Source organism: Cydia pomonella, chromosome 2 (assembly GCF_033807575.1).
Source record: "Cydia pomonella isolate Wapato2018A chromosome 2, ilCydPomo1, whole genome shotgun sequence".
NCBI lineage: Eukaryota > Metazoa > Arthropoda > Insecta > Lepidoptera > Tortricidae > Cydia > Cydia pomonella.
In genome coordinates this window covers 9,130,437-9,148,714 of record NC_084704.1, presented here as the reverse complement: position 1 = coordinate 9,148,714, position 18,278 = coordinate 9,130,437, and the positions used below count along the sequence as shown (strand labels likewise).

At 38.8% G+C, this 18,278-nt stretch overlaps 1 protein-coding gene across 1 annotated transcript in view; it reads right to left on the bottom strand.

Moving 5' to 3' along the window:
* LOC133515640 (uncharacterized) overlaps positions 1-17,121 on the bottom strand; it is a 33,624-nt gene extending 16,503 nt beyond the window's left edge. The window contains exons 1-7 of the mRNA XM_061848211.1: positions 16,758-17,121; positions 15,067-16,670; positions 14,863-14,982; positions 10,456-10,583; positions 2,006-2,124; positions 1,622-1,692; positions 16-316 (exon numbers count right to left, since the gene is read on the bottom strand). Coding sequence (XP_061704195.1) covers positions 16-316; positions 1,622-1,692; positions 2,006-2,124; positions 10,456-10,583; positions 14,863-14,982; positions 15,067-16,670; positions 16,758-16,884 — 2,470 coding nt within the window. The 5' untranslated portion in view covers positions 16,885-17,121. The remainder of the gene's footprint in view (positions 1-15; positions 317-1,621; positions 1,693-2,005; positions 2,125-10,455; positions 10,584-14,862; positions 14,983-15,066; positions 16,671-16,757) is intronic.
* Positions 17,122-18,278: the final 1,157 nt, after the last annotated feature.

Genomic DNA, 18,278 nt, shown 5'->3' with positions numbered 1-18,278 from the left:
GGCGGCGGGAAGTGCGCCAGCCCGCCGCCCGCTGCATCGCCTGCGGGGACAGGGGGGGACTCACCCCGAGCACAGTGGTGGGGGGCGGCGGGAAGTGCGCCAGCCCGCCGCCCGCTGCATCGCCTGCGGGGACAGGGGGGGGACTCACCCCGAGCACAGTGGTGGGGGGCGGCGGGAAGTGCGCCAGCCCGCCGCCCGCTGCATCGCCTGCGGGGACAGGGGGGGGACTCACCCCGAGCACAGTGGTGGGGGGCGGCGGGAAGTGCGCCAGCCCGCCGCCGGCGGACTCGCGCGCCATGCTGCGTCGTTGCATCTCCTAAGGGGACCGATCAGTATTAAGTCTTTAATTGAAAAAAACAACGCCAAACTTTAATTTGACTATTATTCCAATTTTTGTTCCTACTATGAATAAAACTGCGTTTGTTCGTTGTTCTTGATAACGATATGGTTCACTGTATACTTATACAGGTCATTATTAAGGTCATAATAAGGAGTTGATTTAAAATGTAAAGTTTGAGAACCATGGGCAGCCGTGGCGATTCTAATAGCGAAGATATGCTATGGAAGTATGTTATGTCGCTAAGCTAGGGAAAGAGGTACTGTATAACACATACATAACTAAATGAAAAAAACCTTTCTAAAATATTCATCATATTGTAACGTTACGTAACCTAGGTTACATTTATAAAAAAATAATTTAATTGTAAATAACTTATATCCTATTCAAAATATTTGTAAAGTCTTTAATTTTGTGCTAACCTGTAATATGACTACCTTTGTATCCTGTCTGTGGAAACCTGTAATTGGCTTCTCTTATACATATTTATGTTAACCTAGTTTTAGTTTACTTAAGCTGTTGGTTTTCCGAATAAAATAAAATAAAATAAATAAAATATAAATACTTTAATAATAAAACACTTGCCTAAAATAGGTACACTAAAATATTATTAATACACAACTTGTTTCCTTCTTATTGTGCCGCACTGTACTTCGAGCAACATTCCCTTGTTCGGAGTAAACCGGCTAGCCGCGTCCCTGCCCCGCGGACTTTCTCTCCGCGCGGGCCTGCGTGCCAGTCGATGAGAGGAGATCTAGCTTTCGTCACCGGTGCACGCTCGCTTGCCTACGGGCAGCGACGTCTGTCGTGCCCGGCGAGGATTAATACTAATATATTTTATAAATTATATTCCGTACTCGTTTAGTATTGATGGAATTATTTTAGTGCTTTAATCCCCATTGGGGAGCCTAGTTACGGCTGGAACCGTAGCCGAAGCCGACCAGTCTGACCAGTTCCAGAGCGGCCCTAGCTGACGTCCCTCAGCTCTTCTGTCTACCAATCCGCAGTGGCTCCGGCAGCTCCAGGGGCGTACTTGCGTTGTGGAACTGACCTCGGAGCTCGGACTGAAATCAGTACCGGCCTAAAACGTACCCTACCCTACGACTCTAAATCGTGTGCTTGCGCCGGAATATAATCTCGGTAGAATAAATTCAGTTCTTTATATAACTCACTTTATATAAATAAAAATTTATACTCACCGCCAACCGCAGCAATATCTTTTCGCGATCGATCTCTGCTAATTTCTAGTGACCCAGTGATAAATAAACAAAACGGATAATTTACCAGCATGTGCCGTTGGCTGTGCCACAACTGCTCGTGCACGCGGTACGGCGGTGCCGGTACGTCGCGAAGAGCTGGAAATCAATTAGATGCTCGTTAGACTCCGTCTAAACTAACTCTGCACCGTGTTTAATAGCACAGAGTGTGGAAAACCTATTTTAATCATAATTTCATAGAACGACCGGTCTGGCCTAAGAAACATAGTTTTATATTATAACTGCAAAGACAGACAAATCCGAATATTTTGCAGTAGCTTATAAGAATTAGGTAGACATAAATGTTTTCCTATTTCATAACTGACGTTTAGTAGACCTTATGTCGTCTCAATAAGGTTTACTCGTGACCAGCTAACTGTGCGAGTGTGCGATAGCAGTGACAGTGACTCACGGTGCAGGTGGGGCGCATGGTGCGCGCGCGGGGCGCGCACGAGCGGCGCGTGCGCGTGCGGCGCGTGCGGCGCGCAGCAGCAGCCGCGGCACGCCACCACGCAGCCACCGACGCGTACCCTGTAACACACCACCTTTTAAACGCTGTTTGTGGCTACAAGTACACCCTTCGAGATTGGGCTCATACAATGAACGGAAATAAAACAGGGAAGCCGCGTTTGTGAACATTACCGTTCAAATTATCGGGAAAATTAGCACACATAGAGAATTACGCCTACATTTAAATAAGACGATACGTTTACAGAGCCTATAATCGAAACTGGGAAACGAAATAATAGTCATCTCTATTACACTAATATAACCAGGCAAAGTGTATATTAAATGCATGTAATGTCAATAACTACCAATCAGCGACATTAATCCGCTAATAACCTTCTTGCTGTACGAACGAAGTGGCAGCTGAGAGTTCTGTTAAAAATGTGTGGATTTCAACTACAATTACAATATTCTACGCATAATGCCTACTCACACATAGACAGTGCACTTACACGTGCGATCTTGCGCTCTGGTTGGTACACACACAGAGTGTGTTAGTTACCTTCTTATGTTGAAGTCTTATCTTCATACTATATTCATAACACATGTGACATTTTGCTTTCGAAGGTATTTTGACAGCCATTCAATCTACTCATTCATTCATTCACTCAACAGAGATGGGCAACCCCAAAAATTGGTATATCGATAAATGTATATGAACCAATGAATGATATTTGACTATTATTTTGCATCATTGGTACGCTACTTAATAATTTAGAATAAAAATATTTTGAATTGAAATAAATCACTATCACTATATGAAATTGCAAAATTAAATTAACGTATTTAATTTTGAATATTCACATTCATGCAGGATAACGCTCGCTCCCAGACAGCGTTGATTGTTCGGGACTACCTTGATCAGGTTGGGATCAACGCTATGCAGTGGCCAGCAAGGAGTCCGGACCTGAATCTCATAGAACATCTTTGGGATCAGCTGAAACGGAAAGTGCGGTCACGTGATCCTGCACCTGCGACCTTGGAACAGCTTCGAGATGCCGTCATTGAGGAGTGGGATGCTATTCCTCAAGAGCACATCGTAACTCTCGTTAGGTCCATGAAGGCTCGCATGGAGGCAGTAATTAAGGCCAAAGGAGGCAACACTAGGTTTTAAGTTTAGTTTTAAGCATTTGCTTTCCAATATTTGTTGATTTGATTGTGTTTTAATTTGTTGATTTTTTGCATGAATATACGATTTTTATTAAATATGCCTTTTTTTACTCTTTAGTAACTTTTGCATTGATTTTAAATGAAGGGTTAAATTCTCTTTAAAATGAACCCACGCACTCATACTTTACCTTCAACAACATAAGGTTTATAACGGCTTGAAACAAAAATTGGTGGGTGTGCGATTTCCGTGACGCCGAGTGTATTCAAAATTAAGTTTTTAGCAGGGATCGGAACCGGTTTTTTGGAAAAACTTTGGAATAAACAAATATTTCGGTTTATTTTATACTCCAAATATAGGACTCGGTTGTGTTTTTAGATAACGACTTCGTATTATGAGATTGCCCAATTAGAAATGAAATAATTAACAAAGAACGAAAAAATTACCGTTTTCGTTCCCATACAAAAAATACCGGTTTCCGATCCCTGGTTTTTAGTGTTATGTGCCAACAAGATTCTTTAATTTACTAAGCCTATAACGTCCGCCGCACCAACCTTTAAAAGATCGTATCTTAAGTAAAAATGGAAATGTTCAAATGATTTAATGACACGAACAGTTTTTTTTTTATTCATACCAATGTTTATTTTTTGTATAGCCTAGGCACAGTCTAAGAAATAATACAGTCGGTCGACGAAGGCGTCTAGACAGGGCAACCGTGCGGGGTGCGAGGGACGGGGGCGGGAGGGGCGGTCCCTGAGTTTCATACACGCCGTTGTTCGTATTCAGAGATATGATTTTGAGGGCTGACGCGTCTTGTAATTATCAATCAATTTGTGCACAGTAAAAATATTGCATACGATATGTGCTAATTGTTTGTTTCAGTGTAAACAAAAATATATCATATGATATCAATTTTTAAATTCAAAATGGCGGACATGTTTTATAACTTATTTTAAGAAATTAAGAGTAGTTTAACACTTTAAAATGCAAGAAATTGTTTCTTGCTTCTGTTTGTATCATGTAGTATTAGATGTTTTCATTATTTTTGAAAGTCCTCGGGGTGCCGATTACAAATATGACATCCATTTTGCAATCCAAGATGGCGGACAATATTTTTTTCTTAAAAATCGATATGGGTGACATCTCCAAGGCTCCTCGGGGTTCCGATGACGAAAACGACATCCATTTTGAAATCCAAGATGGCGGACATTAATTTTTCTTAAAAATCTATATGGGTGTCATCTCCGAGGGTCTTTGGGGTTCCGATTACGAAAATGACGTCCATTTTGCGGATTCTTGGGGGTACAGATTTCAAAAATAGAGTCCATTTTAGAATTAAAGATGGTTGACATCACTGCTACACACATCGACACCCATTACAAAAAGTGGCGTACGCCATCTTTATTTTCAAAATAGATGCCCTTTTTTAAATCTACACCCCTAAAAACACAGAAAACAACACTCAATGACTACTTTTTCAAACAAGTGACGTCCGCCATCTTTATTTCCAAAATGGGCGCCATTTGTAAAACTAGTACACATACATCATACATACATGAAACCTTAAAACATTTCCATCCTCTTTTGGGCAGTTGTGTAAGTCTGTGACAACCCTAGGTAGGTACGGTGACCTTGAGCGGTGTCGGCATTTACGCAAACATCAAAGGCGTCGGCCCACTGTTACTTTTTACACTGTGGCCTAGGTACATTATATTACAAATGAGTCCTGTAAAATAAATTATATAAAGAAAACGAAAAAAAAAATCAACACGTTTATGGGGAACAAAAACTCGTTTGCACGAGCCGGGGTTCGAACCAGCGACCTCTGATTTGTAATCTGCATGCCTTAAGAACAGTTCACATAATTTATTTAACAGGAGACTGTCAAAACGTCAATGACTAATACGACTTTTCAGCAAAGAGTAAAGTAAGTATGCTTTTAAGTTTGATTTTACTTGACAAGGAGCATTAAGAAAAACGTACCGAATCGTCCCTTTTTTAAAATTGCCGTTCAAAGAAAATTTAGCTCGTGTGTGGTGCGCTGTGTACACCATTGGGATATCTATAGTAAATATATGGGTACGCTGACAGCTGTCGTTACAATTAAAAATGAATGTCGTTCAAAATTATATGGAGATGGCACCTGTCACCCTATCCATCGAGTTTGAAAAATAATATAAATGATAACACATACAGGATGGTTTTTGATAATGTACATATTACAATTGAAACTGTTTTTAATTATTATTTTTTATAATACCGCTCTACTTTTATACCTTAATAATATTTCTTAGTCTTGACAAAGACGATTAAAATTTTATACTTTACAAAATAGCTTACTAACAATATCTCTACAAAATCGCTTTCCTGTAAGTTTAGGCAACTGCTAATAGCAGTCTCAGTTCCATACACTTGGTTCGGTGCTTCAACCTCTTGTCAAACTGTCTGATAATTAAAGTAATTCCTAATAGACGGCGCTGTGCTATTATGAATATCCCGACCAAACTTTTCATTTCAGAGGAACGCGATTTTGTGTAGACAATGTTAGTCTATACTTTATTTGTCCATGCTCTGGAAACGATTCATCTTGTTTTATCAATTAGCTTATTATATAGCGGGCATTGAAGGGTCGTTATTTGAAATCAGATTATTAAATATAATTTCAATATAAGCCCATTAATCGAATAGGCATCAATTCTGGTCAATTTATTACCTATCAGGAGAATAATAAAATCGATAAAGAGAATGTAAAAACAACGAGGGAATGAAAAAAAAAACGATAAGGGAATGACAAGAAATGACAGAATGGCAATTAATTTCGGAACAATTTGTTCCAAAAGTATAAAGCATAGTTCATATAGAATTGGTACGCACTAGAAGATTGTTATTTTTTTAAGTTAATAAAATAAGAAAGTTATGAATGGTGAATTTTAAATAGTAATGTATTTAGCTTTCAAATATGTATAAATAAATAAATAAACTCTGTTATGTAAATAATTACGAACTGTTTTCATAATGGACCCCCGTCATTTTCTGAACAACACTTTTGTCGACATTTTTGGCGTATTGATTTCTTGTAGATCGCAATGAATTGATACCCTGGACAATTTGACTAGTCTTATTTTTTTTTTTTTCATGATTGCCCAGTAGTTTTTGATAGATTGAAATTGGGAACAATTCGAAGGATTCATCTCACGGGGTATGTAATTGGCCTGATTATTAGCATACCATACCAAAACTTTTTTTGGGTAGTGGCAGCTGGCTAAATCTGGCCAACATTTCACAGGACCGTTATGGGTTCTAATAAATACCAATACTCATTTCTCTAAGCACTCTTTAATATAAAGGTCCGACTTCATTGTTGACTATGTTATAAAACTTTTCTCTTACAGCCGAAATTATAAATTCCTTGCCATATCATGTTTTTTTGCGAACTTGTCAAGTTTCACGAACTTATATTATTCGGGTAAATTACCTCTATTATTGGCCATATAAAACTTCGAACCGAGTAGTTGATTAAAATCGAGTTTTACATACGTCTTGTCGTCCAACAACAAGCAACCTTCGAATTTTGACAATACTGGGTCGTACAATAGTCGAGCTAGTGTTTTAGCTTGTCGGATCTGTTTAACAGTCCGATTTGGCTGTTTTATTGCTCGATAGCTCTTATAGCCACCTCTGAGGTGAATCATCTTTATCTCTCTAGAAGTTTCTTTGAATTTTTGGGATAAATCGTAATTAGACCGTCCTGAATTTTGTTTGAGTGACCTTGGGACTTTTTTCCCAAAATCTTGTTATTTGTCCCAGACCTCCGATTAGTTTGTGTTTTCCCGTCGGCTGATAGAGTCTCCTTGTAACGTTTTATGACCCTACAAATACTAGCTTTTAGCATCTTAAGCGACTTAGCTGTCTTGGTCCGGGATCGATAAGAATTTTCGAAGTATTTGTGCATGATCAATCTCCTGTTCTCAATTTTCATGGCCGAAAACTTTAAAATGCATAAAGCTAGGAAAATAATATTTTCACCATTAATACTTTGAAGGTTGGTGATTGAACTGTAATTGTCAATTTTTTTCCCGCCATGGAATTATTATTTTTTAAACATTGCTAATTATGTGCCAATTCTATATGAACTATGCTTTACACTGAATGATATAACGCTCTTAGCAACTTAATGTTATTTTTAAGATCTATAGAACGATGTGCCAAACGTTGATTTTACTTGAAACCCTTGAAACGTATGGAATTAGCACCAGGGGAATAGAAATAGTTATGTTTTTGATCAACTGTTATAATTACGATAATTTTTACTTAATTCGCGAAAGTAAATATGCATTTACTTTACATATGACTTAACATTGTACATTCCCATGAAGAATACATTTTATATCAAAACACACGGGAATAAAAATCACAGTGAACCAAAGTCAGGGGAACGATATTATTAAATCGTTTATTTCAGATGAAAGACCCATAATTACATCACAAACAAACGAAAATACAATACAAATTAACTTAAATTAAAAACAGTCAAAATAACAATCATAAATACATACGCCAATTTTGTGTTACCTGTAAGAATAGCATATATTTTTAAGAAAATAAGTATACTGTATGTACTTAGCAATTTACATCTAGTTTTATGTCAACCTAAATGTAATGTCCTAAGAGTATTAGATTAGATTAGATTAGTAGTATTAGAAAAGTATTTAAAAAAATTAGATGTTGGAAATGTCACGGAACGTGTAGTGTGACTTCCCCGGATTTTATATTTTATTTTTATTTGAAAGTGATTTTGGAAGAATATATATCAAATGTAAACACTTATACCTATTCCACAATACGATTTAAAAATTGTATGGATATATAACGACTTTATAAAAAATTTAATAACATACATTTTGTCATCAGTTTTCGTGTCACCGCCGCGCGTGGTAATATAAACATGCAGTACTCGGTAGAAAGTTACCTATCTTTACGTCTGGCAGCCTTTTTAACGTTATTTTAGAACAGCAATACTGTTGTTGACAGATTTGCAAATGGCTGAAGGGAGAAGTTTTGTCGAAAATTATTTATTTGTTTTAATTTGCAAAAACGGTCAACCTTAACGTGTCACCGCCGTGTTTGGGTTTTAAAAGTCAGTACTAGTTTCACGTTATTGTTTGTAACATAAGATATACCTAATACATTCGAGATTGAGCTAATTATTTAATATTTGCGAAGTCAAAGGTATTTTTTAGGTAATACCGAACATGTTCCAAATTGTCACGACCAATTGTTTTGAGTCCACGTTCGTGACATATAGACACGTGGTCATGACATTCTCAATTCGTTTGATTAATTTAGAGTCTCTTTGAAAATGGATTTAATTAGCTATAGATCATTTATTATTGCCCAGCTGCCAAAGCAGAAAAATGGTTTCCGCGTGTATATGGATGTATGATGTGTATCCAATTCTTTGTCACGCTCTACAGCGCTAGTTTGACGGATTTCAACGTATGAGCTGTCATTCGATGTGTCGCAGTCATGGGAGTGACTTAGGCTATGTTAAAATTATTTTATAAATAAAAATAGTGGAGTTGGCCGCCAAAATGCCGAAATGTCACGACTGAGGGACACTTTGTCACAACCGTGATTATGTACTCATTTTATTTACCTTTTCTGAGGGTATTAAGCTTGACCATATGCATAAAAAAATTGCTTTTTATACGTAACAATATGTAAATAATATAAAACATTTATGAAAAAATATTTTTCTGGACACAATTTAAGAATCACCCTGATTGTTTGAGTAACTGTTTGAACGTTATTAGTTGAATATTACAAATCTCAGCGTAATAAAAATATTTACTGCAATTTTTTTGGTAGTTTTCGTTTTTACTATATTACTTACTTACTTTTTTAGAATAGAATTTCTTTATTTACCAGAATACGTATGGTACAAGATGATAACAGAAAAGGTTTTACATGTAAGTATCAGTATTCAGTCGAAGACACGACATGCAAATAATTGATGAGTTTAACATAAAATAAATGAATATAGAAAAATGAAGAAATATAAAACAGTGGCTAAATTTTTCATAGTAAAAAAAATCATCCACTTGTAACAATTTGAAAATGAAAGAATATAATGTCAAAGAATAAATAAAACTAACATCGAAAAATTAAAATTTCATATTTAAAGTCAAATTACAAAATGGATGTCGTGTATAATTTATTTCAAAGTCACTGGGATAATAAATTAAAAATAAGATGTAAAGAAATATACAGAAGCTCTGCTACTAAAAATTTTGCTTTAATAATTTCTGCTCTAAAACTTCCCTAACACTATAAAAGCAATTCAGACAGCCATTTTGTAATCTTATTACTAAATTATTTCTTTTTTATATGTAGTCACCACTGACAACTGTGATTCACTATCATCCGAAAAATTGGTCGTCGGAAAACGGCACCCTGTATTTCTTACCTCAACAATATATTACTAAATAAAACATAATAACTAACAATGTAAGATACCGAATTTAAAAAGATAGGCAGTGTTATACTTACAATGAACTATACTGTTAATATCTTAGAAAAATCAACAATAAAAATTTATCACAATATATTTTTTTATTTGCTATGATCAAGTATTAACGCCATCTTTTTCTATTTTCTCCGACTTTAAGTTTCTGGCCGACCGCGTATAATAGTAGTTCACTTTTGTAACTCTAGATGGAGCTTTCACCTTCACGTGCGCCGCGGAGCGATTCCATGTGTGCGTGCTAGCAGGGAGGGAGGAAGCTAGCGGGCGTGGCTTACGAACCGGTATTCGCGGCTTTAGTAGGCCCTTAAGTATTGTAGGGTGTCTATGATTGTACATAATCAAATTTGTCCTTAAAAAAGTTAGATAACAGAAAAAAGCGTAATTGTTTTACTTAAATATGACTGTGAACGATTCATTAACATTTACTCATTGTGTAGGTGGTCCTGCTCACGTCTCATGAATCAACCTGTATAATTGAACATACTTTTCGTTTATTTGGAGGAAAGTTTACGTAGGAACTTTATTTTTTATATGTAATTTTGCAACACTACCTAGCTCACCCATTAAAAGTTGGGTACCCTACCTGACGCTGTATGCAGCGTCCGTCGCCAACCAAAGATACCCAGGCGGGTCACGGCCACGGCATACATTAATAAGCGCACACACTTGCAAGACTGAAATCGCAGTACATGCTAAGTCTGAAATACGTGAACCAACCAACCTAGTGCGCATGAAGTGCTGCGCCGGCGGCGCCTGCAGCAGCAGGTCGGGGCGCGGCTGGGAGAAGCAGGCGGCCGGCGCCGGCGCCGGGCTCGGCGCGCGCGGCGACGTCAGGTCGATCACCTCGCGCTACAAACAAACTGCTCTCAACACCACTGGGGTACAACAAGCTATTTTGAGGCAAGGAAATATGACTTTGCATTGTTTAGTTATTGGTATAGTTCAAATTTACTGAGATGATTTTTCGGCTCAAACCCTAATCTGTTAAGCAAAAGGCATTGTTTCTTTTATGCACCGTGATAGCAACCTAATTTGGCAGGAGAGATAAGGATCAGGAACGTTCAAAAGGCAATTTTAGCGTTCTAGAGTCAAACCAAGATAAGTTGGCAGCGATTTTGATAGCCCAGACAGTGCACGGGTTATTTTAAACGTCCAACTTCTATGAAATTATGACGTTTACTTGACACTTATCTTGGTCTGACTCTACTTACATGGTTCGAATATATTTAAATGTTTTTTTTTCTATAGAGATGGTTTCTTATTACTATTGACAAATTTGGTAGCTACCGCGGTGCACAAAATAAACAATGCCTTTTGTTTAATAGATTAAGGTTTGAGCTCAAAAATCACCTCAGAAAATTTCAGCTATACCTCAAAAGGGATAACGGAACCCCTTTTTAGGGTTCCGTAGCCAAATGGGAAAAAACGGAACCCTTATAGATTCGTCATGTCCGTCTGTCTGTCCGATTATGTCACAGCCACTTTTTTCCGAAACTATAAGAGCTATACTGTTCAAACTTAGTAAGTGGATGTATTCTATGAACCGCATTAAGATGTTCACACAAAAATAGAAAAAAAAAAAAACAATAATTTTTGGGGGTTCCCCATACTTAAAACTGAAACTCAAAAAATCTTTTTTCATCAAACCCATACGTGTGGGGTATCTACGGATAGGTCTTTAAAAATGATATTGAGTTTTCTAATATCATTTTTTTCTAAACTGAATAGTTTGCGCGAGAGACACTTCCAAAGTGGTAAAATGTGTGTCCAAAGTGGTAAAATGTTGAACAAGATCTAGTAAGTAGATTTTTTTTAATACGTCATAAATGGTACGGAACCCTTCATGCGCGAGTCCGACTCGCACTTGGCCGCTTTTTTAGTGTTTCTCTTACTTAGAAATGGCTACTTAGGTCCATTCAAACCAGATCTTGCAATGTGAACTGGAGGGACCTTGATGCTAAACATTATTATGCTACTCGCAAGTTATCAGTCAGTTAGAACACTAAGGACAATTACACATAATAGGTATTAGGTACTTATAATTTAGAACAAAATCTTATCACTATAATTTACCTGGTACAGTGTTCATACTTGTCAATAAAATAACATATTAATTGAAAGTGTAGTATTCGTAGAACACACATGCCGTCTTTATCAGTTCACGCTCAGAGCAGCCATTGCCGGCGCGGAGCGCGGCCGTGACTAATGCCGACCACACTCCGCCAATCACGTCACTAGTGATAAGAAACTTTCAATAATTGATTTATACTAAGCACCTATGTAATTTACACCGTGGGCCAATTAAACCCGACAGATTTTAACCACGAGGAAATCATTCCTGAGGCCATAAGGACCAATAAATATTACATTACATTAGTTTTGGACAAATTCAGCAAAAAAAAAAATATTATTATTATTATTTATGAATGCACAGGCAGCTTATAGCTGATACGTGCACATCAATGCCCTGCACTAGTGTTTTGTCCATTTATAAAATGTTTGTCGAGTCAGTTTTTAAGAGTTTCACTGAGGGTGCACTGATTACGTATTCTGGCAAACTGTTCCACACTTTCACTACGCGGTTGAACAGGAAGTGTCGTCTAGGGTTGCTACTACTCTCAGTGTCAGCTTTAGGGAATGTCTTCTCAGTCTGTCACACATATTCCGAGTGAAAATATCACTCAACGCGGGTACATTGTTGTGACCTGTAAGTATTTTGTATGTTTTATGTTCTATTAAGTCACTGCGTTTACAAGTATAGGTACTTACACCTGAAGAAAACAGTGATGGATGCATCCCTACTGCCTTGGCTCACATATGGCTATCAAACCTGGACATTAAATAACAACAACAAAAACCCTTAAACCCTTAAAGAACTTCACAAGCCCAGTAATAGTGAACCTGTTGTACCTAAATGTCTAGCTTGTATTGTTACTAACATAGTTTTGTTTTTCTGTTATTGTAACATTTGTAACTAACACCGTATGAACCTGAGCTTGAAATAAAGGTTTTAATTTAATTATATTTTTTTAATCAGCAACCAAAAATAAAATACATGAAAAGAGCAATGGATAGAACCTGTTTAGGCATAAAACTAAAAGACAGAATAAGATGCTCTGATATTAGAAAAAGGACACAAGTAACTGATGCCTTACACTTTGCTTTGAGCATGAAATGGAGATGGGCTGGTCATGTGGCAAGGCTCAATGACGGGAGGTGGACAGGAAAGGTGACCAAATGGAAGGGGCCCCTGGGCTCTAGAAAGAGAGGACATCCACTAGCCAGATGGCAGGACGAAATTGTTACTACTGCGGAAAAGGAATGGCAAAGCATAGCAAACGACAAAAACAGTTGGAGACAGCTGGAGGAGGCTTTTACTGAGAAGGGGTCTACAGCAGAAAAATAAAAATAATTTAAGTATACATTTCAGAACATTAAGTGCTAAATAAACACAAGTGCTGCGATAGACACGCATCAGCTCCAAGAGCTGCTAGTGTACCAAATAAAATAATAAATAATATATATATCAAATTATAAAATTCTCTGTGGAATAACAAAGCTCTAATAATAATAAGCCCCCAGGGCAGCTTGTGGCGACCTGAATGGGAAGTAACGTCCCTTGGGTCCCATACCCCTGAGAGTCGGTCAGGCCCCTCTCTCCGGCTTGCCTTGATTGGCCGGCTGGAGTGAACGCTGAGCAGGGGCCGCAGGGCTCTCAACTCTGGCTTGCCTTTACCGGCCGCCCAGAGTGGGGTGTCAGAGCTATATGCTCGCAGGGTGGAAGTGAAATATGCATAAGCGAGTTGGCAGAGTGGCTGTTTACAGCCACTGGGTATGGGTAGTAAGCGGCGTGCTCCTCTCCACACCCCGAGCCGCTCACGTAATGTTGTCCCCTTATCGCTCCGTGCGAGCGACTGTTTTCAGGAACTCATATTGTGAGTTGACAAGACACGACCTGTCAATTTTTTCGTGTTTTTTAACATCAGGGCAGGTGCCATAGTCTCCTCCATAGTCCCAGTTACAAGTCCACTAGCAACTCAATCCAATAGTCCGGTCTCTTTTTGTACTTTTTTCTTACCATAGTCCTACACTATAAAAGTAAATTGTCTTATTACAAGGGGCCTGCATTGCAGCCCGTGTTGGCTTCGGCCCCACGCACGCCTTCCAAATGCCCGGGACCCCATTGACCCGAGAATTTGTAAGACATACAAATAATAATAAAGTCACTGTGTTGCCTTCGCTGCTCCAAGGTTGTCAAGCCCAATTCCTTTAACCTATCCTTGCTTTCCTTTTATTATTTTTTGTGTTTTCTGTTCACGACAGGTTATTTATTTTTACACCTTGGTGAAAAAAAATCATTACAATGAATAAGTAACGCAAATGTTTATATTTACAGACAAAAATTGCGAGTTTACTTCAAAACTTTAATGTCTGTCAGTAGGTATGTATAAACCAAGTCACATAGTGCCAGCGCAATTCAGAAAAATTGTCATTATCTCTAAAACTAGATTTCAGGAAACTTTGTATGACATTTTAGCCTCTAGATGCGGTCAAGAATACAACTTTAAAATCTGTCGGATTGTCGAAGGGCGGGGCACGCTCGGGCAACGTAAACGCGCGCGCTGCCTCGGCCAAGGCATTGGCCGTTTTGTGCTAGGAAATTGCCTCGCGCGAATGGTCGCTTTGTATTGTGGATAGCGTTGAAGAAACCCGGAAAAATACGGGAAAACTTCTGAACTACTCGTTTTTTTTTCAAGTTTCTTTCGAAAAAAACAATGCAAATTTCAGTTACAATACTTCCAAAAAAACAAGTATTTTTCCATATCAATATAAGGAAGGTTAAGATTGCACGTCTAATGTGTTAGTTGGCATTTTATATATTTGACACTGTGATCTCATCACTCATCATTGTGTATGACGTATTTAATTTTTCTGAATAAAACAGGAAAAAACCCAAAAAAAAGTAAATTTCGTAAAATTCACGAAAAAAACATCAACAACAATGCGTCAATTTTGTTCATTTTTGCTTTTCTTAGTAAACTTTTCACTCTACTCAAAAACTGAAGCGTTTTTAATTATCAATGGACCTCTCCGGAGGAATGCCAGAACGAAGAAGATGAGTACTTACAAAACTGGGGTCTTCTTCCAACACTTGTACATCGTCATCTGAACTTGAGTCTGACACCCAATCCAACTGCAAATCCGGGGCCAATAATGTCTCATTTCCAGTTGACGTGGAACTTTCTTCCTACAAAGCATAACATTACAATACAATGCACTATGAGCTGTAGACAGTCATATTAAAACTGAAATACTTAATGAGTGAAGTTACCTTATTATCCACATTTATAGGTTTACTATCTGAATCTGGTGCACTTCTTCCAGAGCTGGGACCCGGCTGCGGCGAGGGCTCCTGGCGGTCGCCCGCGGCGTCCATGTCACGCCGCCTCTGCGTGTCACCTTCCGCCTTCACACTTACTTGCTCCCCAACCCTACTGCTTTCAGAACTTGTCTGTCCCGGCTCGGTTTTGACTTGAGCTTGTTGAGATTCTATTTTAGTTACTGGAACCTGCACTAGTATTGGTTCACTATTGGGTGGAACTGAAGTATTTGCTTCTTGTTTAACTGCTATCTGAGTGACAGGCTCCTCCTTGACCCGAGATGTGGTTGGATTCATGTTGACAGCATTATTATGAACACAAGGCCTGATTCTGTGATGGTGATGGTGGTGGTGTTGTAGGTTTTGTGCTTCTATATGGGAAGGGTTGTTATGACAAAAGTCCCGATGATGCCCCAAGTGAGTGTGCATGCAATTTCCATGGACATGGTTCATAGAACAAGAACAATGTGGCCCATGAGCATTGGCACAAGTTCGATTTTCTTGTTTCACATGGTTGTTGTGCACATAATGGGTGGGCTGTGTTGGTGTAATGTAATGCCCATTCCCTAGTCTTCCAGCACACACATGCCCGGGCTGGCTGTGTCTGGTCATCTCTGCATCTCCAGCTGCTTGTGTAGCAACTTCAGTTGGTTCCCTCTTTATCTGAGGAGAGGCTAGATCTAATGCACCATTTCCACTACTAGAAGCAGCATGGACACTATGGACGGGGTATTCTGAGTCTGCAGCTTGTTGCTGCTCGACACTGTTCTCACTCTGCCGTTTCCTTGGGGTTGAAGTGTTGTCTTCTTCTTCTGAGCTTACTTCAATCAAGTTTGGATTGACTTCATTCTCTTTAGATTGTCTCCTCCGGGGAGATATATTCAGCTTACGACTTGGTCTCTCCAAATTACTTGAAGAGGCATCTAGAAGATTAGAGGCAGCAGACCCATGACTTTCAAAGATATTTTCTACAGCAGGTTGTAAAGTCTGATATGTCATATTTGGAATAGGATCCCGTGGAGGAGGTTCAGCAACAGGAACTGTATAATTGATTGGATTATTTAAGAAATTCCTGTCATCACTGACCACAATAACATTATTAGTGTTGTGTGGTCCAACTACATAGTCCCGTGTGGGCCTCACACTATGCCCATAATGAGAGTAGGTGGGAAAGTAAAACCCTCTTTGTTGGTTCATAGGCACAGGCTTAGGCTGGTACCTCATGTTGAGATCTGGTATCCTTCCATGGCCAATAGAGGTCATGCGGTGAGCACCATCAGTACCAGTAACCCCAAGCACATAATCTAGTGAGCTGGAGCTATCTGGCAGCGGCTGGTACTCATCAGGAATGGGTGTACGCGCTGAGGCGGGGTGCGGTAATGGCGTGACGTTTACTTGAAACGCTTGAGCAGGTGATGTGGAATTAACGTAATTCGATGATATGACACGTTTGGGGGCATGGTCGCTTCTGCCAGACGAAATGGCCTCTAAAGGCTCCGGCAAAACTTCCACGTCGTCGTCGCTCTCGGCGAACAAGGCTTCGCATTCCATATCTTCTACAAATATACAAACACATGAATAGTGAGTAAGAACGAAACGAGCAATAAATAACAATATGCTATGAATGTTTACTATTTATTTACCATGCCTCGAGGGGTTGTCAGACGCTGAAGAAGTAAACGCAGTGTCCAAAATAGCGGCCAGCGATGACGGGCCGGGCATGTCCCACACGGGACTCGAATGCTCACCTTCGTAACCCTTTTCAGTCATTTTTGATCAGTGGTAATTATATCGTCATAATAAATTGTTCACTGATGACTTATCAAAGCAGACGAGTATCAACAGACATTTTAGAAAAACTATTTTTTACACTGTTTGTGATATTTTACTCATTGATTATGTGTGAATTACGCATGACTTTCTTAATTTTACTGTATTTATTTTCATTATTCTGGTCAAATACGATACTAATTTCAGACACAGAACTAACTAAAATTTTGCAGTTGCCATAATAAATAAAAAATTAGAATTAAAATTATTCTATACTAGTATTCAGCTTCTTATTTTTTGGCCCAACCCCAACCATAAGCGCCAATTACATCTACACTTTATCAGGCCTGATATGATATCGGAAAGGGTGGATGTAGTTGGCGCTTAAAACATATACGCAAGCGATTTTTGAAGTATTTTGGCTTTTAATCAATTAATTGAATTCGTAATGGCCTACCGCGCAAAATGAAATTTCTTCATCCTCCTCTCTATTGCACGTATGGGCAAGAGCGATAAAGAGACAACCAATGAGAATTAAAATGTATAGCTCTCTGTAGGGCTCGAATTTGCAAGAATGATAGGGATACAGATAACGAAATGTTGATTTTCGTGTTTCGCGGTCGCTTTTATGGCGCCCGCTGGCTTTAATGTCCTCGCTAGACGGAGCTAAAAAATAATCCGGACAGTGTACATTGGCCAAAAAATGTGTACACGTGAGAGGTCAAAGTAAGCCGTTGCATCTCTTTCTAATTAGGGTAACCATCAGTTGTGTATGTGGGATAGAATAATGAATTTGTATAAGAAGGTATTTAATTTCAGTATATTATATAAATACTACCACAATGGTATGTTTTTAACATTAGCAACATGTGTGAATGAGACACTGCGCCCCACCTTTGCTATCTCAAGTGGACCGTTTTCTCTTGTCTGGTAAGAATACCTTTCTAACTCAGTGATAAGGTTCAATTTAGTATGACAAAAAGTTATAGCGTAATCCACTTTACAAATAAAGTTTGTTCGGAAAGAGAAGAGTCGTGGAATTTATGGGGCCCAATACATTCCACGACTCTTGTCTTTCCGAACAGACTCTATATCTCCGTGCCTCATTAGTGTTCAGTCCGGAAACTATTAGATTCATTAATACGTTTTGGAACCGACCGACCTTATAGTACTTCATTGTATGTGGAGAATCAGAGGGCCTACCGCAAACCACGTTCGACGTGTTGCCTCTCTGTCGCACTTGTAAATTCGTACGTAAGCGTGACAGGGAGGCAACACGTCGAACGTGGTTCGCGGTAAGCCCTCTGTTCCTTGCCTCTACCTTCCATAGTTCCCCTTAAGCTGTCAATGTCGCTGTCATGTCATAGCAAGAGCTTACCAAAGAGCATATAATC